Source organism: Carya illinoinensis, chromosome 15 (assembly GCF_018687715.1).
Source record: "Carya illinoinensis cultivar Pawnee chromosome 15, C.illinoinensisPawnee_v1, whole genome shotgun sequence".
NCBI classification, from domain to species: Eukaryota; Viridiplantae; Streptophyta; class Magnoliopsida; order Fagales; family Juglandaceae; genus Carya; species Carya illinoinensis.
In genome coordinates this window covers 35,720,398-35,746,724 of record NC_056766.1, presented here as the reverse complement: position 1 = coordinate 35,746,724, position 26,327 = coordinate 35,720,398, and the positions used below count along the sequence as shown (strand labels likewise).

General features: G+C 32.8%; 2 protein-coding genes and 2 long non-coding RNA genes across 4 annotated transcripts; 1 reads left to right on the top strand and 3 right to left on the bottom strand.

Moving 5' to 3' along the window:
* Window positions 1–196: 196 nt before the first annotated feature.
* LOC122295753 (TMV resistance protein N-like) lies at window positions 197–5,869 on the bottom strand. The gene is made up of 6 exons (XM_043104925.1): window positions 5,311–5,869; window positions 3,150–4,239; window positions 2,682–2,954; window positions 1,534–2,589; window positions 688–1,431; window positions 197–580 (listed from the first exon to the last, which is right to left on the bottom strand). Exons 1-6 carry the CDS (start codon window positions 5,832–5,834, stop codon window positions 431–433), a joined length of 3,837 nt encoding a protein of 1,278 aa, XP_042960859.1. The 5' UTR covers window positions 5,835–5,869; the 3' UTR covers window positions 197–430.
* Window positions 5,870–9,561: 3,692 nt separating this feature from the next.
* LOC122296876 lies at window positions 9,562–15,600 on the bottom strand. The gene is made up of 2 exons (XM_043106672.1): window positions 14,558–15,600; window positions 9,562–11,117 (listed from the first exon to the last, which is right to left on the bottom strand). Exon 1 carries the CDS (start codon window positions 15,598–15,600, stop codon window positions 14,803–14,805), a length of 798 nt encoding a protein of 265 aa, XP_042962606.1. The 3' UTR covers window positions 9,562–11,117; window positions 14,558–14,802.
* Window positions 15,601–16,618: 1,018 nt separating this feature from the next.
* Window positions 16,619–18,860, top strand: LOC122295605. Its single transcript, XR_006238176.1, has 3 exons — window positions 16,619–16,867; window positions 17,051–17,140; window positions 18,545–18,860. It is a non-coding gene; the product is annotated as an uncharacterized LOC122295605 (long non-coding RNA).
* On the bottom strand, window positions 18,496–26,019 carry LOC122295604. Its single transcript, XR_006238175.1, has 2 exons — window positions 25,778–26,019; window positions 18,496–18,681 (listed from the first exon to the last, which is right to left on the bottom strand). It is a non-coding gene; the product is annotated as an uncharacterized LOC122295604 (long non-coding RNA).
* Window positions 26,020–26,327: the final 308 nt, after the last annotated feature.

Below are 26,327 nucleotides of genomic sequence, written 5' to 3'. Positions count from 1 at the left end.
TGACCATTCATGTTAAATGTATGACGAATGGCAAAGTTAAAATGGTTTCACATCAAGATGCCAAAAAAAAAAAAAAAACGGTACAGGTATCTCCCGGAACAGGTACAAGTATCTACATAATCTTGGAGTTGGCTTGAACAAAATTCATCATAAGCTAAAGCAATAGAAAGAGGAACAGGTACAGAGGCAAGGCATGTACAAGTAATATGTAGATATACACAATTTGATGCATTGCATGACAGCAGTGTTATAATATAAATGAACCGTATAAAAAGAGCTGTATTACTTGTCTTGAACTTCATACAAAGATTTACCAGAAAATTCCAAGTAAATTACCAAAAGAAGAAATCAACAACACTTGCTTATACGTCCTCATCATACACCAATGAGTCGTGAAAGTCATGCCTCTGTCCTAAAACCCGCAATGCAGTTAAACCCCCCAGCAAACCCAAAACCATATCACGAACAACACCGAGCACACAAACAAGTCCATCAACAACACCACCCACACATGTTTCCCCCAAAGCTTTGACTTTTGCCCATCATTTGAGAAACCCTTTTGCACCAACAGCGTAAAATCCTTGTACACGTTATTAATATCATGAAACCAATCCAATAAAACTAATTCAATAAAAAATAAATAAATAAAACCAAACTGAGGAATTTTATCAATGCAAAGACACTGACCTGGTGCCTAGTAAGCCTTCTATGAATTCCCTGGTTTTCTTGGGACGCAGATCGAGAGGCAGGTGCTTCTTCTTCATTTAAACATCCCTCAAAGCCTCTTTCTGCTTCTGCGAAATCACCGTCAACTCTTGCGCAATCATTAACCACATTTGAATTGACCAAGTTTTGAGAGCGCCTTTTGTGTTGTGGATTCCTGTTGAATTCCAAGTTGTTGTCTACGTCATCTCGGCGTCCCTTAGAAAGTTGGATACCATTCGATGAATCTACTGAGCATTCCCCAACTATTAAACTCTCATTCTCTTCATGCTTATAGATTATGTGAACTCCACAACTTTTGATGATCTGATATCGTTCGCTCTCAAATATAAACCTTAGATTGTCTCCTCTTGGGTACCGTAGCCATTGCTCGATAGATTTCGGAAATGAGTAGTTTAGATATACATGACCCCAGTCTCCATCATCCCTGTTATCACAAAAGGAGCCACCATTTATGAAAAAATCTGTTTCTACAAGCCTGTGACCGTTTATAGAAACATAAATATTGGTCGACACCGCTCCAAATTCATTCGTGTGTTTTCCAACAGCAGCACAGAAAACAATTCCTATGATTTTATCCAAATACAAGGGCCCAATAATATCCAATTCACAGGAATGAGTATATGAAGTCTCCTTTGTATGGCTAAACCAATCTGGAATCTTATTCCCTCGAAATACAGTACCACATGAATGGTCCTGAATATGTTCCTGTTAAAACATATATCACATATTTTCATATATAAGCACAAGGCAACCCGCAAACACAAGCACCTACAAAAAAAAACACAGAGAGAAGTACTAGAGATATACCTCGACAAATGAAGGATTTGGCGCCTGACTCCCTATATTTGCATCCAATTTATGGCAATAGGACAAATTAATCCATCTTAGCTCTCGCAAGCCACATGATGTATAGAATTGAAATTTTGTTGGTAGTTCTGGGAATCTTTCCAAGGAGAAACACTGATTAGCATATAGCTCTTGTATATTTGGTGGAAGATGTAGAATTTCTTCAAGGTGGCGGCAACGTTGCAATTTGAGAATCCTCAATTCAACAAAGCTTTCGATACTTGGAGGAAGCTTGACAATACGACTTGCTGATAGATCTAACTCTTGCAAAGTGGATGAGCAATAAATTGAAAAGTTGTCAAGATACCAATTATGAAAAACCAGCGACCAACCATCATAGAATGGGGATGTTGTTAGGCGCAACTTTTTAAGCCTAGTGAGGTACCCAAAGGATGAATGTATTTCATCTATTGCAAGATCTGGATGATTAGCGAGAGAAAGACTCTTTAGATGTTGCAAGTGAGGAATTCTGATTGGGAGACGCACAAAGTCCATGAGGCTTCCTACTATAGATAAATGTTCAATCCCAGTGAAGCATCCATTAATGGATGAATCTGGTTCATCTTCTTTAAGCTGTATACAATAGTCACGGAAAGGAACCACATTTCCCTTTCGCATCTGACTAGGGCCTGATGGTATCAGAGATAATGAATTAATAGCAGGAGTGAGGTGCCCAATAATGGATGAAGGCCATTCTTTAAATGGAATGCCCCCCAAACTAATGGAACTTAAAACTTCCATTTTACACTCGATTTGTGGAAAGTTTTGAAGTTTTGAGCAACCGCTAAATGTAAGGTCTCTTAGAGATCTCAACTTGAGACTCCTTGGAAAACTCTTCAGGTTAGGGCATCCAGAAAGACCCAAACTAACAAGCTTATCGAGGAATCCAACAGAATCATGAACTTCAACTAAATTTTCACATATCTGAATATCCAATTTCTCTAAATTTGAGCAACTTGAGAAGTCCGAAATTCTGGTTAAGAACTTACACCTAGAAAATCTCATTATCTTCAAGTTCTGTTGAAAAACAAAAAAATATGTATGTTAGCCCTGAGGAAGTTTAGGACACATGAGTTGAAAGAATGAAATATCGATAGTAATAAGTATACCTTAAATCTCCAGGTAATGATTTCCTTGATCCAACCTGCATGCATTTCAAAAACAACCAGCTTCCCTCCATGAAAATTGGGTGGCAAATGTTGTAAATGATAGTTTGACCAATTAAGCACTCTTAATTCATTAGAAAGATAATTAAATTCTCCAGAAAAGCGTGCATTATGACTGATAAAAATTCTGAGTCTTTTCATTGCCTCAAATGCATTGGGACTCAGGCGTATCATGACAGGAAGATCCACTTTTATCCCCTCAATATTGTTTGTTCCCTAATGAGAAAATTCATAAGAGTGCAAGTAAAATCAAATCATTAAAGAAATATCACATTATCTATCGATACATATGATATTTTATTTAATATGCAGTTCTTTGCCATTTGTTATGAAAAGAAATTCAACACTTTCCACGTAAGTTTCACCAGTAAAAAGTGTTCAATTGAAAGTGCTTTTAATCTAAGAACTTACAGTATTTTCCTCTAGTACATGGCGAATATCTTCATAAAACCATAATCTACTACGCGCGCCTGGTTCTTTGGATTCCTTTCGGACAATTTCTCTCCCCATGTCTTGTAGCAAGTCGTGCATCCAAATATTATACCCAACAGTGATAAGACACTTGTCTATAAGCTTCGGGATACCATCATTAGGATGGAAATGACAACTCTCAAATATTTTAATGACATCAGCCAAAGGTTCTCCTTTAAAGAAACATGCAATATCAAGAAACATGTCCTTCTCATGTTCTTCCAATCCATCATAACTTACTTGAAGTACACTCTGAATATTTTTGTTGGGTATTTGTTTATATTTATCCAATGCACTTTCCCATTGACAAATGGTTTTACCTTTTAGATTTGAACCCAGCACTGTTAAAGCTAGTGGAAGACCTTGAGCATATTGCATTACTTCTTTAAAGACTTTTGCATAACTGTCAAGTGGTTCTTCTTTCTCGAAAGCATGCAAGCTAAAGAGCTTACGAGCTTCATTATGATCCAATCTCTTTACTTCGTATTTTGAATCAACATTAGAGATATTTAATATATGTTGATCTCTTGTTGTTAGGATAATTCTACTTCCTGAATGAAACCAATCGCGAGCTCCAGCTAATGTTTCTAGTTGGACCAAGTCATCCACATCATCAAGGACTAGAAGAACCCTTATAGAGCAAAGTCTATGTCTAATTTCATTGATGCCTCTATCACAATCACGAACATCCAAATTTTCTCCCAAAATCTCATAAAGAAGTGTATTTTGTAGTCGAATCAAATCTCCTGCTTTTGAAGATTCTCTAATGTTTTTCAAGAAACAACTTCTATCAAATTGATGAAAAATCCTGTTATATATCTCTTTTGAAATAGTTGTCTTACCAATTCCACCGGCTCCCCATATCCCTACCATGCATGTAATATCTTTCCTTCCCAAATTTAAATGCTGATAAATGTCTCGTACACAAGACTCTATTCCAACCGGATACTTAGCAACATTAAGAGGTGTACGATCTACCATTTTTGAGTCTACCCATTTAATGATATCTTGAATAAACTCTGATTCATCCCTATCAATATAAAAGACAAAAGAAATTTAAAGAGTTAAGATGTTTCATTGTAATACACACATAAAGATGATTTAGTAACAATATCGTTTTTTCTTTTTCTCTCCATATGTTACAAAATTACAGTAGTAGTTTACCAGGTTAAAGATAGCCTTTCTTCTTCCTCGTGCTCTTCTCATACTTAAACATTTTAACTACTTTTTTGTTCCGTTCTCGAATTTGCTCTCCCTTAATTCTGAGAAGATTTCAATTGTATTTTTTCACGTTCTTCTATTTCGTTTCTCCTATAAACTTCATGTGAAATTTATAATATGGTAGTACGATATTAAATCCCTTAGTAAGAAATTAAGATTTCTAATTTAAGTATGGTATATATGCATAAAATCAATGCTGAAAAAATGATAACTATCAAATAGTTTTGCATGGCACCATATGATCTTCATCAATTTGCAAACTCATTTGGGATTTGTCTAAATTTTCCCCCATAAACTTCTCCTGAACATCATTGCTATCAATATAAAAGACAAAAGAAACTTAAAGAGTTAAGACTTTTCACTGTAATACGTACACACATAAAGATGATTTACTCACAATATCGTTTTTTCCTTTTTTCTCTCCATTACAAAATGATAGTAGTAGATTAACATGTCAAAGATAGTCTTTCTTCTTCAACTTACATTTTTCATTCTTTATTTGAATTGGTAAACATTTTACTACTTTTTTGTTCCATTCATGTTCTTCTGTTCTGTTTCTCCTATAAACTTCATGTGAAATTAATATGGTAGTATGACATTAAATCCCTCAGTAAGATCAAAAGATTTCTAATTTAAGTATGGTATGCATGCATAAAACTCAATGCTGAAAAAACTGATAAATATCAAATAGTTATGCATGGCACCATATGATCTTCATCAATTAATTTGCAAACTCTCAGATCTGGGATTTGTCTAAATTTTCCTCATAAACTTCTCTTGAGCATCATATATAAATATATATATATATATATATATATATAAAATATATATATATATAATATATATATATATATATATAAGCACAGCTCATTAAAATTACCTGTCCCCTAATTCGAATCCGGACAAATTGGCTACTTTTTCTAAAGCTTCCTTCCACTTTGTAAGCTTTTCTTTATCAGCCTTGAACTTATGTTCAACTCTACCAAATGCTTCTCCAAAATTCCCTTTTTGATGTCGTACATCCGACGGAGGTACATCGTAAAATAGGGGTAAAACATGAATTTGTTTCACCGTTGCCTTGCACTCAAGGATCTTCAATAGCTCATCTAAACACCATCTAGAATCTGAATAGTTCTTAGAGAATACAACGATAGAAATCATGGATCCTTCAATTGCTTTGAAAAGTTCTGGCGAAATTTTCTCTCCTCTTTTGAGATTGTTGTCTATGTAAGTGTTGATTCCCCTTTGACGCAAAGCACGATAAAGATGAGAAATAAAGTTTTGGCGAACATCCTTACCTCTAAAACTCAAGAATACATCATGAATCCACCTAGGAAGGGAAGAAGAAGAGAATGAGAGAGAGGAAGAAGCTCCTAATTGAAAAGCCATGGAAGAAGTGCTCATCCTGATCGATCTGATGTATATGCGAGATTAGTATCGCCAAGAGGTCCAATAATTATAGATCGAGTACGTATTGCCAATAAATAATAATAGAGAAGTGGGTGATCAAACTTCTCGGCTACGTCATGTACCTACTCCAACATGAAGTACAAATTTAAATGAAGTTGCGTGGGAAGTTTCTTGGTCAAATGACATTATCAGCGTGGGGAAGTTTCTTGGTAAGCCAAATTGCAATACCCAAGCATTTACACAGTTTTGAGCTGATCAAGTCCGTCCACATAAAACAAAGATCCATATTGAATAATTTTTATATTTTTCATTGTATGCAAGGCCTCATAATACTAAATTTAATATTTAATACAATGAATTATTTATATTTTAAATAATTTTTTTAAGATTTTGCTAAATTGAGACACAAAATTTACATTGAGGTCTCATTTAAATTGTTATATTAAATATAAATTCAAAAAAAACTTTATTTAAAGATTAGAGTTTTGTTACGTTTAAACGAATTTTCATAGTAATTTGCGTATCAATATTGTTGTCTTTATATTCAAAATTCAAATTGATATAATTTTCATAGCGATCTGCGTATTATTGTCTTTATATTCATAGCGATCTGCGTACTAATATTATTGTCTTTATATTCATAGCGATCTGCGTAACAATATTGCTGCTAGAAGCGAGTGGAGTTGTTTTAAGTGTCTCTTTCCAATTTATCTCAATTTATCATTCTATATATGATGTTCCTTAGCATTTTCGAATACAGCAGGTAGGGTATGGGGACCCGATCCTCCCCCGGTATCTTTCATGATCAGAAATAAACAAATACGTACCATAGACTACTAGACCATTGGCCTATCTAAACTTTAATAATTAATTAGTTATATTATATATAAGTTATATTATATGAGAGTGAAAGTTTGAAAAATAATTTATATATATAAAGTAGTTGTATTATTATCTTTTTTTTTTTGTTTTTTGTTTTTCTAATTTTATGTGAGTGTGGTGCAACGCTGAAGTTGGAAGCTAGTTGCCAAGAAATTACTTCCTCATCATCGTTGGGAATTCATATTTTTTTTATTAAATTTATCTCCTTATTTGTTAGTAGAAGTTAAACCGGCCAGTTAATCCCGGCCGGTTTAACTTCGTGCCAACAAATAAGAAATTATATATATAGTGATGAACTAAAAGAACAATCTACAACATATTTAACTTTACTTAATTTTCCAGACAAGTTGCCTAGAAGTTGCTCTTGATCATTGATCATTCTTTAATTCGCCAAATGCATCTGACCAACTTGTTCAATTTTGCCTTTTTAATTTTCCAGACAAGTTGCCTAGAAGGTCGTCAAGATACACGCAACAATTGCTCATCTATAATATTGGAACTTTCCAAGGGAGGTCCATGCCACATATAAGAGTATTGGCAATGACTTAGTCCATAATTTGGGTAAAGTCAAAACTAATAGAAATATATATTCACATTGGACTAGTCATCTTAAAGTTAAAATAATAATATAATATTATATATTTTATAATAATTGTTTTAATAATTTAATTTTTCCTAAAAATTATTATTTCCTAACGATTTTTTTCCCAACCCGATTATCCAACAAACATATTTTGTCAACCCTTTTTACACCCACCAATCACATATATACTTAGTACATCCACATTTTATGGAGTCAATGATATATATTTCATGGATCAAATTACGGGTCCAACTATATATTACGATTTCTCTGTTAGTTTTAAAAAGCAACCTAATTCCCAATGAAAATGCAAACCCCTTGGTCTAAAATCTTTTTAAAAAGAGGCAGAGTGAGGTCTCAACTTTTTTCTCTTAAACCTTGGAACTCAAAAAATTAAAAAGACTATTTCGAAACTTTCCAATAAGATATCATGATATGCTTTCTTCGACATGATATACTTGATTTTATTTATTTGAATTTTAAAGTTTATAAAAAAGATCTATACTCATAAATTAATATGATTTGATGTGATAAATTAAAATTTTATTAAATTAAAACTAAAGTAAAAGATACTATATAATTTCATATACAACAAAAAATTATATATTTTAGTTTGTAAACTTTATTATTATGAGATTTAGATCTTAACTATATATTCTTGTACGGCTGTCACTCGTTCTTTCTGCCAAAATAGGAATTTTTTTGGTTTGTTGTTTTCTCTAATAAAATAAATAAATAAAAAATAGAGAGAGGATCGAGGGAGGGAGGGCAAAAAATTCAAATTTTAAAAAATTTCTACGATTTAAAAGCATTTTTCATTTTATCAAATAAGCGTAAAACCTTTTTAAAAAGGCAAAGTGAGGGCTTGCTTTTTAATGTCTACATGATGCCAAATTGTAAAAATATAATTTATAAATTTTTTCTTAAAAGCTTTTAAATAAAATACTGATCAAATTTCAACTTTAAACACCAAGAGAAATATAACATTAAAAAAGAGGTTATAGATTCCCATTGAAATTTATAACAAATAATAATTTTTCCCACCGACGGGATCAACGTCAGACATCAATGATATATTCACGAGTAAAAAGCTGACAGAAAGATGACAACTTTTTACGATGCAACGCGAAAGTCGCCAAGAAGTTCCTCCTCATGCAACGAGACTTATATAAGGTACTAAAGGAGCTCCATCATCTGCTCCGATCCATCTCCAATTAATTATACTTTACATTCATAATGATTTCTTCCATCGCATTCCCAGGACTCATTTGCTCTCATTCCTCCTCCAATTCCGATTCGTTAATCTCGCAATTAAATCACGATGTATTTTTAAGCTTTCGAGAAGATGATACTTGCAATAATTTTACCGTTCATCTTTACCAAGCTTTGGTTTAAAATGGTATCAAAACTTATAGAGATGACAAGGAAATGAGAAAATGAGAAAAAATTTTACCAGCACTTTTAAAAGTCATTGAAGAATCAAAGATTTCAATCGTAATATTTTTTGAAAACTATGCATCATCTATATGGTGTTTGGAGGAGCTGTTGAGGATCCTAGAGTGTAAAGAATCAAAGCAACAGAAGGTTCTAGCAGTTTATTACAAAGTCAAGCCATCGACAGTACGATACCAAAAAGAAAATTTTGAACGAGTGTTTGCTAAACATAAAGAAAAGTTCGATGATGCTAATGTTCAGAAGTGGTAGACTGCCTTAAATCAAACTGCCAAGCTATCCGGTTTTCATTTATATTTTTTTAGTTTTGATCTGATTACATCCTTTGACAGTATAATATATATATATATATATATTGAAAAGCTGTAATTCAATAGAAGGGAGGGAAATTTCAGCTCACATTCACAAGTTGTAAATCCGTACCATAATCAGAAATTCCAATACTCCTGACTGAACAACAGTGTGATCGAGAAAAAAAATCCCCTTAATAAAACATGACAATAACAAGATTTAATATATGAAAACACCACAACACTTCAAAAGCAAAATGAACAAATGGACAAAATTCTTCCAACACTCCAGGAGGCACTCGCCCACATAAATTACACAATTCATCCAAATACTTCGCATGGCACTCGGCCACAGCCACAAGACAGAATTTCATGAGCATCACACACCACACTTTACATATTTTATTTATTTATTTATTGTTAAATTAATTGAGTTGTTCTCATAATCCATTCACCACATGCTTGTTTGGAAAAGGTAAATAATAATAATAATAATAATTATAATAATAATAAATAAAAGAAGAGTGATGATATGATAAGAATTATTCGAATTTCACATATCACAATTCACAATTTACATAAAAAATTATTTTCAACGTTGGTCCAAGAGCCACCTACACATGAAGGGGAGAATCTCTGGATGATCACAAGCATCCCGAGCTCTACTGCTTCCCATGGTCATTCCCGTTAGCTGATGGCGTAGAAGTCTTTTGAATGGGTGTGGTGTGTCTCAGGTAGAAAGAAACAGATTATGTGTGTTGCGGAGAGAGAGAGAGAGAGAGAGAGAGAGAGAGGGGAAACCGAGAGGGTGAGACAGAGAGTGAGGGAGGGGAAACTTAGAGGGAAGGCGGAGGTGGGTAGTTGTCAGCCTGAGAGAGTGTGATAGAGACAGAGAGAATGAGAGGGACAGAGAGTAACGGAGATAGAGGTGGATGGAGGGAAAGTGAGAGACGATAGAAGGAGGAGAAGTACGCTGGCAAGAGGTTGTGGGGTGCTCGGCGGGTGGAAAATTTCAGAGAGAGAGAGTGTGTGTGTGTGTTTGACGAACACAGAGTATGCAAAATCCAGTTTTCATACTTTCACTTCTTACCTCAATCTAGTTTTCATAGTATGCAAAATCTCATATATTACTTATATATTGTCAGTAATCATCCTTCATGATAAAGAAGCACCCTGATTTCTTGATTTAATACTCTTCAAAACCTACTTGAGCCTATTTGCTAGTATTTTTTAAATAATTTTATACAACACATTTGACCCTTTTGATTCTTCATAATGTTGTTTGTCTTTGTTAAACTATATATCAAAAACTTAATAAACTCAATTTTCTCTTTCTCTACATATATATAATTAAATCCAATATAATCGGGCCTCTAACTTACTCTAAATCCCTCCATAACATTAGACTACGTGCAAGTTTGTTAGTTTTTTTTTTTTTAATTAAAAAGTTTTCAATTTCAATCCAAACATATTTAGTTTTTTTTTTTTTTTTTTTTGGATAGAAACAATCAACTTCATTGAAGATAAAGAATTACAGACATTTATCAAACTATAAAAATTGAGAAAGAAAGTCTAGAGTACTATCCCACCACATTTCAATATTCTCCACTCTCCAAGCATTTCTAGCAAGTTTATGAGCTGCCATATTTTCCTCTCTATACAAATGAGTAAAAGAAACACTTGTAAAGCAACTAGACAGTCTTTGCACTTCAGAAAACAGATTACCAAGCATAGAATTAAGCATGTTATTTTGTGTAAAGCTTGGACTAACAGCAAATGGTCGCTCTCAATTTTAATATGTGAAATTCCCATAGTGGAACACAATTGCATCCCTCTAAAAATAGCAAGCAACTTCATTGCTTCTGGTTCAGCCACCTCTAGTTCAAGCTTAGAAGCAACCATTAGGATTTTTCTAGCTGAATCACATAGTATAACGGCAATCCGAGCCTTGTGAAGATCTAAAAACATAGCTCCATCAGTGTTGAGCTTAAGTACCCCGGTATGAGGAGGCTTCCAACTGAAGTGATGTCGAAGCTGATTCTGGGATTTTATAGAAACAGATTTATATTTCTGCAACAGTCCCAAAGAATGAGAGATTACATGATGGGGACTTAAACAAATATTATCAAACTCCAATTTGTTTTGCCTAAACCAGAAACCCCAAGCAAGATAGAAAAATAAAGCTAATTGATTAAGATCTTTCCATCAACAACAGTCATCGCCAGCTCTAAAAAACTAGTAGATGTAAGTTTTGCCAAATAAGGGAAATACTGAATCCATGAGTCTCGTAGCTGACCACAACCAAATAATGCATGCAATAGATCCTTAACAGAATGCACACAGAATCAACATGTAGCTACTGGGATCACTTGTTTTTGCACCAATTTATCCTTTGAGGGTAGACTATCTTTACATGCCCTCCATGCAAACACTTTTATTTTATTAGGAATCGGTAGCCTCTACAAGAATTTCCATAATCTTTGTTGTCTCCCCATTGAAGAGCATTCTGTTGTACCAAAGCCTAACTTAGACATAATAAGTTTGTAGCAGCTTTTCATTGAAAATTGACCACTTCTTTTCTGACTCCAAATCAGTTTATCAACTGTACCTTGTGAAAAAACCATGACCTTCATAACGTCAACCATTAACATTGGATTGAAGAGAGTTCTAAGCTTGGAAAGGTCCCACCCCCTATTTTCCTCAAGAATAACAGAGGCCACTACATCATCACTCGGCTGCATCTCAGACTCTAATTCAACATTCAGCGGCCTATGACCTAGAACCCAAGGATCATGCCATAGTTTTGCAGTCTTCCCATCAACAATCCTCCAAATACACCCCTCCCTCAACCATCTCTTAGCCTCCTAAATACCCCTCCATGTATAAGAAGGATACTGCCCCAAGCTAGACTCCATAAAATTGGATTTAGAAAAATATCTAGCTTTGAGAAGTTTGTGAAGAACAGAATTCTCATTTTGCATTAGCCTCCACCCTTGCTTTGCAAGAAGAGCAAGGTTGAAATTTCTAAGATTCTTAAAACCCATTCCTTCTCTTGTCTTTCCTTCACACATGTTTTGCCAACTAATCCAATGAATCTTTCGTTCCTCCTGTTTTTTACCCCACCAAATTTGGCCATTAGACCCTCTAACTCTGAAAAATAAAAATAAAAATAAAATAAAATAAAAACTATTAGGCAGGAGAAAACAACTCATTGAATAAGTTGGGATCAAAAGTGCAACTGCCTTTAACAAGATCTCCTTACCCCCTTGAGACAACAAATTTTCTTTCCAACTTTGTAACTTTTGCCAAACTCTTTGCTTGATAGATTGGAAAGCCCTGGATTTTGATCTACCTACAATAGGGGGTAACCCAAGATACTTCTCATATTGCTGTATTTCACCATTTCTCCATAATAAACAAATCTCTAGTTGTAACTCTAGCCCCACATTACTATACCATTGAAGTTTTTTCCTTATTAATCTTCTGCCTTGAAATGCTTTCATAAACATCTAACACAGCTTAAACCCTCTTATTCTCTGCCACATCAGCCTTACAAAAAATTACACTATCATCCACGAATAGCAAATGATTAATGTTAGGCGCATTCCTACAAATTTTGAGTCCAAAAATTTCGTATCTTAAGCCAACTTTATTCAACAAACAAGTAAGACCTTTAGTACAAAATAGAAAGAGATAAGGAGACAAAGGATCCTCTTGTCTCAACCCCCAAGTATGAGAAATTGGCCCTTTTGGTTCTCCATTAACCAACACTGAAAAGGAAACTGTTTTGACACATAACATCACCAATGAAATAAACCCAGCCTGGAAACCCAACACCTCCATCACCTTTTGAAGAAAACTTCATTCAACTCTATCATAGGCCTTACTCATATCCAGTTTTAAGGACATATACCCTTGTTTCCCACTCTTCTTATGCTTTAAAAAATGTACCAATTCATAAGCAATTAATACATTATCCGTGATTAAACGACCAGGAACAAAGGCACCTTGACTATCCCTAATTATGCTAGGAAGGACAGTTTTCAAACGGTTCGCAATAACTTTAGAAATAAGCTTATAGGCCACATTACGCACACTAATGGGCCTATAATCAACAACAACAACAGGACATTTTTTCTTAGGAATAAGAGTGATGTAGGTGTGATTAAGAGATGGAGGAAAAGCACCTGAATTCAAGGCCTGAAGCACTGCTCCCTGTACTGAGGGGCCTATGACAAGCCAATATCTCTGATAAAAAAACTGGGGACATCCCATCTGGACCAGGAGCTGTGGAGGGGTTCATTTCAGACAAAGCACAAAGAACTTCAGCTTCAGTAAACCGCTAACTGAGTTCCTCATTCATAGCTGGGGTTACTCTACCAACAAGACATTCAAGAAATTCATTAGAACTCCTTGGATTTGAGCTCTCAAAAAGACTCTCAAAATAATCCAACAGGACCTTATCCCTTAGTGCACCAGTTCGCCAAATCCCTTCTCCATCCTTTAATCTATCCAACTTATTTTTTCTCCTCCTCTGAGAAGCTTTCATGTGGAAGTACTTGGAATTTTTGTCACCATTCTTAAGCCACAATGCTTTGGATATTTGCCTCCACATCACTTCATCTCTTTCTAACCATTTTTGAACTTCCTCTCGAGCCCAAGTATGATCTGTGATAAACTCTCCAACTGGGTCAGAAATAAACAGCATCTCCATATGTTGGCGAGCCCGACATAGTTGCTTTTGAACATTACCAAAACAATGCCTACTCCAATTATCTAGTTGATTCCCACATTCCTTAATCTGAGACATAACCCCAACCATGCTATTGCCCCTTTCACCTCTCCTCCAAGATGCCTTAATAATATCCTCACAGGCCTGCTCTCCTATCCACATCTCTTCAAATTTAAACTTCCTTCTAACCTAAGAAAACCCCCCTTCCCCTTCTGTACTAACCCATATAGGAACATGGTCTGAATAGGCCTCCAAACCATGTATAACCGCAACATTTGGAAAATTACCCAACCATGTTTGATTAGCCAGAGCGAGCTCTATCTAATCTCTCACTAGTGCAAAGAGACCCTTCCCTTCGATTAGACCATGTAAATCTATTGCCCTTAAACCCCAAATCCCTTAAACAACAGTCATTAACCACATCCCTAAAAGCGGATATTTGCCAATCTGGCCTAGGCCTCCCTCCCCATTTTTCATTATGGTGTAGTAATTCATTAAAATCCCCAATTACAATCCAAGCCTCACCACTATCTCTACCCAATTGTCGTAACAGAACCCAAGTTCTAAATCGTTGACACACTTCAGGAAAGTAGTAAATACCCATGAAAAACCAAGAACCCTCGACAGAATCATTCTTAATCAAAACATCAATACGACATTGTGAATAGCTAAGAATCGATAGAGATATATCCCTACCCCACAACAAAGCAAGACCCCCCTTCCTTCCCCGACAATCAACTACTAAAAAATTTACAAAACCTAGCTTAAATTTACATACCTCGAATTCGTGAGCCTTAAGCCGTGTCTCCTATAGAAACAGGATGTCAGGAACTTCCTTCTTCATCAAATCGCAAAGGGTTTGAAAGCCCCATGGGTTCCCAAGCCCATGGACATTCCAACTTAATTTTTTCATTGGGAGCGGCGGTGCTGTTGAACACCCACCGCTTATAAATTGGGAGCATTCTGAGAGTCTGCAATCATAGATCCCCCAACACTAGTGCCTCGCTTATTCGGTCTACCATCTCATCCGCCATCGATACGCAAAGCCTTTCTCTTGTTGGGAAGATAGAGCACTTTAGCAGCCTCTTGTTCGGAACTAGATGAGCAAGAAATGAAAGAGAGCCGTTTCCATTTCTTGCTCAAACACCCATCTGGTCTTTCCTTCTTCACTGAGTTCGACCAATTACTTTCTTTCTCTAGAAGACACCCATCTGATCTTTCCTTCTTCTCGGTGCTCGACCGAGTACTATCTTTCTCTAAAAGAGATCGAACTGCTTGGACTGGCCCATCTACTTGAACAACTTGATCATTGCGTTCAACTTGAACGCCCTTAACTGGCACATCCGCTTGAGAGGCCTGAATAGGCCCAAACACTGGAACGACTCGATCTGGCTTATACACTATAGGAACCTGATCTGGTCCATCCCCTTGAACTGCTTGATCTGACCCATCAAGTAGAACCACCTTCTCTGGCCCATTCGTTATCATTGTAACTGTTGGAATAATAGGAGTCGCGGCAGAAATAACTTCCGGCATTTGAACCTCTTCCGCAATAGTTCCTAACTTCTTTCCTCCTTCTGCAACCATTTCAACATGAGCATCCAAACCACCAGTAATCGTTACATCCACTTTTCCAGTCATCGCAATGCCCCCTGACCCTGAACCTTCCGATGGAGGATTATGTCTGCCAGAGCGAAAACTGTCCCGTCTCTCCCATGAACAGACATCGCGAAAATGATCACCATAACTGGTAGCCCGCAGCCATGCCCTTATGGAAGAGAAACTTCCATACCGTCCTGAGCCCCAACACGTACAAAACATATTTAGCTTTTAAAAATCATTTCTTCAATTGATTTTTCTCGGTTTTCGTGAAAACAAATAATACAAAAACAATATAATTTTCATAAAAACCTAAATTAAAACATAACTTTTTGGAAATTATATTCAAATAAATTTTCAAAACTAAATTCTAATTACTTATTTTCACAAACTGGGCAACAAATTAAAATAGCTTAATTTTCTCTGTGTTTTCCCCCACCACTCGTCTTTTTCTTTTGAGTCCTTCTACGTACAGGAGCCGAAAGATTTCCAAGAGAATCTCCTGATCGATCACTATAATCTATTTTTTTTATATATTTTGTAATCATCTTTAACACTTTTAAAAAATATAAAAAAATCACAATATTATTAAAAAACACTTCTAAGTAAAATATATATATATATATATATATAATAAAAACTTTTATCAAGACACACTATTGGAATGATTTATCGAAACATAAAGCATTTCTATTATCTTTTTTTATTTAGTATTTTTCTAACTCAATCCAATTTCTATTAAATCCTTCTCTTTCTCTGTATCATTAATTGCATTCATCAATTTGTTTAATTAACCTCAATTCATGGTACAGTACTTAATGTTGTCAGACATTAATAGTCAGAATTTATGTCTCCTTTTAACCTATTTGTTTATTTATTTATTGTCTTCTTCAATTAATTCTCCATCATTAATTTCGATATTTAATTTTAATAGATTTATTTTTTTAATTTTTGATCAAATTATAAAATAATATACATAGAGTAATAAATACAGTATTAAATGTTCATATGGGGGCATACATTGCCTTAAAATCTTATATAAGTAAGTTACATATTATGCTTATGGCTCATTTATTATTCCAAACAAACTCAGGCTTGTTCATGAATTGATGACCACATTTATTGTTAGAGTAAACTTAACAACTATTACTATCCACATTTTAAGCTTCATCCCCCCTCCCCTCCCCTCCTTCAAAATTCAACTATAAATAGCGTCGTTTCTTACAAACCCTAACAGATATTGCACTATCCCGGCCTCTATATATCTCTCTCATTGCTAATCGTCGATTGTCAAATCTCTATCTCTCTCACTCTCACTCTCTGTCTTTCAAATTCTATAACAATCATTGTGAAACTAAAGCGAGAATCTCCATAATATCACCGGTATGGGCTCTCATCGATGTTATTCATCTAACGATTGCATTATCCTGCCTGCACTCCTTTGTTCTCTTCATTGTTACATTTTCTTCGGATCCATACTATGCTCAAGGTATGTGATCTTCCACTTAGTATCGATGCAAATTACATTGATTATATTAATTATGAGTTTTGGTTAGTATTTATTCATTTCCTTTTTTTATTGAAATTTTTTCATTTGAGTTTAATGATGTATGGATTGGATTTATCATATGAGTACCCTTTTCTTTTTGTTTGCCAAATTTCAATTTTCAAGTTCAACTCCACATCAACACCAAGTGTATAGAGCCAAGCCAAAGTTAGCTCGGATTCAGAGTTGGAAGTCGAAGACAAATCTATGCTCAAGGTATCTAATCTTCCACTTAGTATCGTTGCAAATCACATTTGATTATATTAGTTATGAGTTTTGTTTTGTATTTATTCATTTCCTTTTTTATTATTATTTTTATTTGAGTTAAATGATTTATGGATTGGATTTACCAGATGTATACCGTTTGTTTTTTTTTTTTGTTTTTTTTTTTTTTTTTTTTTGGTTTGCCAAATTTCGAATTTTAAACTCCACTTCAACACCAAGTGTATAGAACCAAGTCAAAGTTAGCTCGGAGACAAATCTAGTAGTACCCAATTTTGAATGCTACAAAAATAGTTAAAGCCAATGAAGAAGTACATCATATAGGGTTTGAGATTGATGAAGCTTACTCGGAGAACAAAAAAATAAATTTCTTTTAATAAAACACGAGGCTAAATAGAGGTGATGAACAAACAGATAAAGAAAAGAAAGATTGTAGATACTCTATTTGACTTGGATCCTTGCGTATATCCAATGTTAGTGTAATTTAAACTCTTTTAAGAATATTTTAAAAAAATCTGATATGTATAACACTTTATTGGTATATTATAATTTTTATATATATTTAATAACGCATTGATTAGGATTCATTAATATGGATATTATACAGTTAATGAAATTTAATATATCATTTATGACATAATTTAATAGGAGTCCTTGATAGAGGCTATATATATGGGTACATGAACTCTCAAAGGTCATACAAACAACATGAATTAAGAGAATGGAGATAAACTTCAGTCGGACAATGGATTATCAAAAATTTTATATGGAGAATGGATTCTCTTTATAGTTGTCTGGTAATATTCCATTGATTTGATTAAAGTGATGTATTCCATATATATATCTATATCTATATCTATATAGAGTGGCAAATGGTTTGGTTTTTCTATTTATCAAGTAGAGTTTCAAACCAATAGATGATCATACAGAGTTACGCGAGTTTCAACAACTCTTATAATTGGATATATAGGCGATCAATGATCCGAGTCAAATTTAACAACTAAATCTTTCGTTTCCTTCATTTATTTATCAGTTACTTCGACCCTGTGTTTCTTGAAAAATTTGTTTAATTTTGTGGGTAAGCTCCAGCCATCTCACTCCATAGGGTTTATTTTCTTCACTTGCACAACACTTGGATGGAATCTTTAACTGTATATCTAGTGGCCCAATTGATATCACTTATGTGCTTAGAACTGATATCAACTTTTTCATGCATAATATCTGTGATGGTGCCTATTGCTGTTTAATTTGTTTGGTTGGGTGAATGTCCAATGCGAGATGGTATAGCATGATGTGCGTGAGGCATATTCCAGAGCACTGGGCTTGTTGTGGCTCAGAGATGAGGGTTATTGCAGGAAGTTCTTCATTTTCTGATATTGATTCTGATACTTTCTCAAGAAACACGCAGACATGCTCGAAAACTTTGAATATTAAACCAAGGCGAAAAGGGGTTGGAATAGAGATTCTGGGATGAGTCTACATGATTCAATTTCCTCTAAAGTTCTCGTTTGAATGATCCCTACGTAGCGCTTTGGCTGCAAAGATGCAATGTATGGGGAGTACGTAAAATACAATTTCGTATAAACATATGCAAAAACAAAAGATGCTGAAGATCATGACTTATTTCCGAAGTAAGTAGTCTAGAAGATTGATATGTATAGAGTGGTTAAATATACGTTTGACTTTCTTAATGAAGTCAGGTTTTTTTTTCCTAGTTTCTATTTTATTTGAAGAGACTTGGCTGCTGTAAGAAATCCGAGTCCCACCTTATATAGAACAAGGAAAAAGAATTTGAAAAAAAAGGATAAAGTTTTGAACATGGCTGACTGCAGGTTGGCTAAACAATATTAGACTAACAAAATAGAGATCAAGGAAGAATTTCTTGAATTTTACGATATAACAAAAGAGGTTGGGCTTGGTTTGTTTTTGCAACACTTCTCAACTCATCTCATTCATCTAATCATTATAATTTTTTCAAATTTCCACACAAATAAAATAAACAATTTAATTTTCCAAATCTTAAAATAAAAATAACATTAAAAAAAATATATTATAATAATATTTTATTCAATTTTTAACTTTATTCTCAACTCATATCATATGCAAAAACAAATGAAGCTGAGGATTGTTTGGCTAATGAATTGATATCAACTCATCTTATCTAATTATTACAAATTTTTCAAACTTTCAAATAAGATATTATAAACAACTCAAAATTTTTAAATCTCGAAACAAGAATTATAAATATATATATCTATATATATTAACAATATTTTATTCAACTTCAACTTTCAACTCTCATCTCATCTCAACTAAACTTATTATCCAAAGGATATGGTGATTTATCATTACAAGCCTTTACAATGTAAATGATTTTTTATTTTTTTATTAGAGTATATAGATCAGATCATGTCAACTTTCTACAATTAGTAAATTTTTTTACTAAAAAGGGACATTTCTAGCATAAATACTATTTAGAAGGATTTCTTTTATTTTTATTTTTATTTTATTTGTCATAAATGTTCTTGTAAATGCTCAATATTATCGTAGTAGTAAGTGAAATGGATGAAAACGAAAAACAGAGAGTTTTCCCATATTTGCAAGATCTCAAGTTTTCATTATACTTTATTCAAGGGAAGTTAATTCTCAGAATTTCTCTCTTAATTGTTTTTTTTTTTTTTTTTTTTTTTGCTGTCTTCCTTATTTAACTCAAATATCCAACTCTAGATTTTCAAATAACCATCTTCCTTATTTACTTCTCCACATTAAGTTTGAGATGAGTTGAAACTTAAGTTTTGTTACCAAAAAGTAATGTATGTAGTCTTCCTTATTTTCTTCTCCATGTTAACTCCAATATTGAAATCTAAGTTTTATAATAGTTGATGGTAGGATATCGAACTATTTGTGACATCATCTTATTCAATGGAGCAAATTGAAAAGGTGCTGGGATTTTTGCCTTTAACATGTTTAAAAGTACATATGTACTTATAAAAACTCAAATCCTAAATCCCTATAACTAATACGAATATATAATTATACTAATAGTAATAGTCTAATACTATTATATAGTTATACTAATCACTGATTCACTATAACTAAAAGTCTAAATCACTATAACCATATATAGTATTAGTATTACTATGACTATATCACTATGACCATATATTATTATAAAGTATTAACATCACTATTAGTATAGTATATAGTATGATTTTGATCACCTATTTTTAATTGATAATAACTTACTCATACTAAGTCCGAATTAAGCGCATAATATGCCAAATTAAAGCTTATGAACCTAGTTTCTAAGCATATAAAATTTATTTCTATAAAATAAGATTTGGTGGGTTAAAGGTTGGCTCAAAGTCACAATCCAAACATGAACTTTAAAATTAGGAATTTGGATCTCTTCTTCTATATGCAGCGAAACTACACCAAATTTAAGAGACATGTTTCTGACATTATATAGAATGTTTTCATGTAGAGAATTCAACCTTAAACATGTCATACCGTAGCCTCTAATGAAAAATCCAAAACACAAACACTCACGGCATATCACCTATTATATACTTTTAAACTCATTCCAAAGCTTCAAACATGTAATCATATTCATATGGGAGAAAACAGAGCTTTTCTTATGTATGTACACTTTTTCCACACTTTTTAATTTAATGGACATAAAAACTCTTATTTAAAGAGTTTCATATGGGAGATTAATTAACTTCCCTGAAATTAAGTGGTAGTCATGGAGAGTTAATTAATAACTTCGACACAACACGGCTCATGGGTACCCACTACTAACAACATATATGTGTGTATATATATACAAATATATATAATAATTTAAATGTTGTGCTAGTGAAGAATAAATGTTATACAGTGAGCGGTAGATAGAGGATCATAGAGCTTTCCCACCCAAAAAAAAAAAAATGCTTCCCAAGAAAACAAAAGACAAGATGCTGCATTTGACTCTGATCATTAATCCCGGCCCTATACATGATCTCACTACAACACATTTAAAACTAGGTCTTTAATACACTATACCATCTATATATATAGATGATATATATATATATATAGGGAATATATAATATTTATGCAATATATCACCTGAGTCGAATCATGATAACTATAACGACAATTACCAGAAATTTATAAGGATGATTCATTCTCCCTATAACATTTTTGGGACTCCACTGTCAGACTAAAGTTTATCTCCATCATCTTTCTCAATTGATATTGTTTGTATGAACTTTTGAGGGTTTGTACTCATATATATATATATATATAGCCTCAAACAATGAACCCTAATAAATTCTGCCATAGATGACACTCTTTAACTTTATTAATTGTATTTATCCATATTATCGAACCATAATTAATACTTCAATAAATATATTAATCAATTCCTTAATTTAGTTTTTGCAATACTATGTCATGATGAATCTAAATCTCCTAGATTTTTTGCTCAAACTCTATGGTTTATAGTTGGAAAGAGATAGATACATAAGTGGGTCAGACAACATTTATTGAACATTTAATGCTGTCGCATAAATTAATTTGGCAGCATTAAATGCTCAATAAATGTTGTAAGACTCATTTTATGTATTTATCTCTCTTCCACTATAGATCCTAGAGTTCAAACTAGAACTTTTGAGGATCAAAAATCCCTATTTGACAACTAAATGTATGTATGTACCCTATTTTTTTAACAAGAAATTGTAATAAAATCCAAGTACTTTTTTAAAGAAGTGTTATGAAAGGATGCTTAATTTTGATCATTTATAGATTAAATAAATGTTATGCGTTTTACAACATTTATTATAGACTATAAGAGTTTTCTAGGAAATATTAAATGGTCATAAATATTATATAACTCATTTTATGTATCTATTTTTATTCTACCCTAAATCCTAGACTTTTAACATAACTCTAGTGGATTTTTTGAGCCTAGCCATGCCTTTTGTGAAGAATATCAAGTATAAACTTTCAGGGTTCCCCCAAACCAGTCCCTTCACTCAAAACGCATGATATTTTTTCAAAAAATCTCTGAGAAATGTTAGAAGTTCAGGATTTATAGTAGTATAAACACAGACACATAAAGCGGATTGTATAATAATTATTGAGTATGTAATGCTGTCTAGAAAACTCAAATAGACAATAATAAATATTGTAGGACATATAACATCGATTGATTCACAAATGATAAACTAAACATCCTAGCTAGAAAACAAATTCTTTACCAAAAAAAAATACTTGAATTTAACATACAACTTCTTATGAAAAATGGGATACTCAAAATACTTTTGGCAGTCAAATAATAATTAGTAAGAAAATGGAGATTGGTTTATACTTTATATTGACTAAAAAATTAATTAGTATTCCTTTATATGGATAAATACATATATATCAAGTTAAAGAGCATATATCAAATATGGCTGAATTTATCAAGTGTGAATCCAAGTACAAATCCCCAAAAAAGTTCATACAAGCAGCATGAATTGGGTAAGACAAATTGGAGCTGAACTTTAGTCAGATAAAGTGGATTACCAAATGTATTATATATACATATATTAATGTGTATATATGTTACATAAAGTGTCAAACATACTGAATTTTCTTAAGCATATATAGTTCGGAGTCAAATGCAGTATCTTAAATCCCCCCCCCCCCCCCCAAAAAAAAAAACACAAAATTCCTTGTTTATTCAGAAAATTAGTTTAACTTCGTGTCTTTATCAGGGAATTTTTTTCTTTTTTTTTTCCCTGAGTATCCTTTATCTTGCACTCTACAGAATGTTTTTCTTCACGGGCACAATACTTCAATAAAGTCTAACTATTTGGCCATCATTTTTTTAAAAATTGTTTTGGACAAAAAAATTGCACAAGATGCTAAATCTATGTATGCATAGTTTAGGATGTTTAAAAATTCCTAGATAACATGTAATTTAAATTTTTAACTTATAAAAAAAAAAACATGTAATTTAACTTTTTATAAAATCATTACCCAATTATTATCTAAACATAAAAATAAACACAACTTTTACAAACCTCAAAATAAAAATACTCTTAAGAAATACTACAAACAAATTTCCAACTCTACCCATCAACTTTCATAAACTAAGTTTTTCATAACCAAACATGACATTAATCTCACCTGTTAATGATACACCTTGGGGAGTAATGATACACCTACAACACTTTTGCAACTATTTTACTCCTCATTTTCAATCAATCAACTCCAGCAAACCACTCTATTAAAAATAAATTTCAATATTGCAAAACGGCTCTCCATTTCATATAAACTTGTAAAACAGTTATGAAACGGTATTAAGCAGATCATTTCCTTACTTGTTTCGATCATGTGTTTGTTGGAGTCTTCATGATCATTTCCATTTGAATAGAAATAGTCATGAATCAGTCTCCATTAATATTGGAAAAGAAGCAAATATCAAGCAATATAACAATCAAATCAATAATTTTATAATTGTATAGTACCTATCAAACTATTCCTAAACATATTACGCACATGCCCTTGCACGCGCGCGCACACACACATATAGACACACGTACACAAACGTACAAGAAATTCCTAACCAAATTAATTTCAAGCGGACACAGTATTGTAAGATTCGCTCTAAGTCTCTCCTTAACATATAAAGTTCATGAGAATCCTCCACACACTTCTTTGCTTTCCCAGCTTCTTTGATGAGAGTCAGAAATTAGCATGAGCATATGTATTTACGAAAAAGTTCATGTGGATTCCAATCACAAGTAAAAGAACAAACATAAAGATTTACAGAAAGCATACTTTGATGGCCACCAAATAGTTAAAGACTTTATTTAAATGCAATGTCAATGAAGAAAAAAACCCTATAGAGAGATAGATATTAGAGCCTACCAACGAAAATATACAAGTTTCTCAAAAATGCACAAGATTGAACTAATCAGTAAATAAATAAGAGGAAAAGAAAGATTGAAGATGTTGCATTTGACTTGGATCACTGATCTCCTATATTATGACAGTAACTGATCAACTCTTACAAGACTTTATCATCAATCGGCTTGGAACTATGCTTAATTAAGAGAAGAAAACATGTTTATTTACGACTTTGTGTACATGTGTGTATATCTTTGCGAAATACATCACTTTAATCGAATTGGTGGATTACCAGAAGACTATAAGGCAGCTGGGATTTATTCTCCTATCATATTATTAGTAGTCCACTCCCTGGCTAAAGTTTATCTCTATCCTCTTACTCCAGTCATGTTGTTTATATGAATTTTAAGGATTTGTACACCCATATATATTGCCTCCAGCTATGACCCCTATTAAACTCTGCCATAAATGATCATACTCTTCAACTCTATTAATTGTATTTATCCATATTAGTTAAATTAATGGCTTAATAAATATATACATCAATTCTACAATTCAAGGGATGTTTGGAAACATTTTCCATCTCATCCCATCCCATCTCATCTCATCTTATTTCCTTTCCAAATATCATTCAAACACAAACAACTTTTTCAAACTAATGATTACAACTTTCCCAAACTATCAAACTTTCAAACAAAGAGCAATTCAACTTTTTCAAATCCCAAAATAAAAATTATATTCTAACAATATTTTAACTTTATAATATTTTTTATTCAACTTTTTCTCTCTCATTTCCCAAAACCCAATGAATATTTAATTCAAACTATTTCACTACTATTCACAAACCATCTTACTACTATTCACAAAATTCTCATATCATTGCATTCCCCAAATATCCCCTCATTCGCTTGTAATACTACTTGACTACCAATTTTTTTTAATACCCCATTTTTGAAAAAGAAATTGAAATTAAATACAAGTACTTTTTTTTTTTTTTTAAAGTTTCCTGATAGGATGCTTATTTTGTATCAATTAGATATTAATATTGTAGGACATATAACGTTCGTCATCAAAATAAAACATCCAAGTAGAAAAAATCTTTAAAAATAAAATACTTGGATTTAAATTCCAATTCTTGATCAAAATGGGACACTCCAAGTACTTTTGGCTAGCAAATAGTATTGTTGGAAAATGAACGAGATTGATTTATATTGACTAAAGCATTCATTAGTGTTCCTTTACAATGATAAATACAAATATATCAAGTTCAAGAGTATCATGTATGGAGGAATTTACTACGGGTGATTTTTAAGAGGCTATATGGGCTATGCAAATCTTTAAAAGTTCATATAAGCAACATAAGAGTGAGATAGATAATTAATTGGAGAGGAACTTTAGTAAGATAAAGTGTATTACCATGTATTGGATTTTTTTAAGCATAGTTTCAAATTTTCAATATAGGAAATAGTGCTACAAGAGTTCCAGTTACTCTCATCATTGGATATAGGAGATCGATGATCCGAGTGAAATTCAAAATGTAAATCTTTATTTTTCCCTTTATTTATTCGAAAGGGAGTCAGAATTAAAGTTCCAAATTTTGAAGAATGGTGTTAATTTGGCAAATCTAACCTAGAAACCATTACTAGAATAACAATTTCAACTAAAAAAGAAAGGAAGCAAATGAATAATATAAAATAATAATTAGTGTACATAAATAGTAATTACACCAAGGATAAGATGAAGATAAGAGACCTTGAGCATAGCGTGAATCGAAGCAATCCGTAATGATAATGAACAATAAGCGGACGAAGGAGTGTGAGCAAGGCAATCCGTCGGGTAGAATGAGTTGAGTGAGAGCACAAACCAGTGCAGTTGTGGCAATCACCCTCTTTGATTTCATGGCGACTGTTATAAAATCAAAGAGAACGATAAAGATTTGGCAGCCGGCCGGAATGTGAGGAATGAGAGATAAAGATGTTGGGATATTAAGATAATTATTAGGGTTTACAGAAATGAGAAAACGATGCGATTTATAGTTCATTTTTAAGTTTTTTTTTTTTTTTTTTTTTTTTTTTTTTAAAGGCATTTAAGATTAAAGTTCTTCACGGTCACCGAAAAATCTAAAAGTATCCCGAACTGTAACTTTTTTTTATTCATTTTTTTAATCATCATAAATATTTTTTAAAAAAAATTAAAAAACATAATATTATTTTAAAATATTTCTTTAATCATTAAGAAAAATAAAATAAAAAAAATTAGTACACATTCAAAACATATATTCGGTAGTATTTCTGTTAGATAA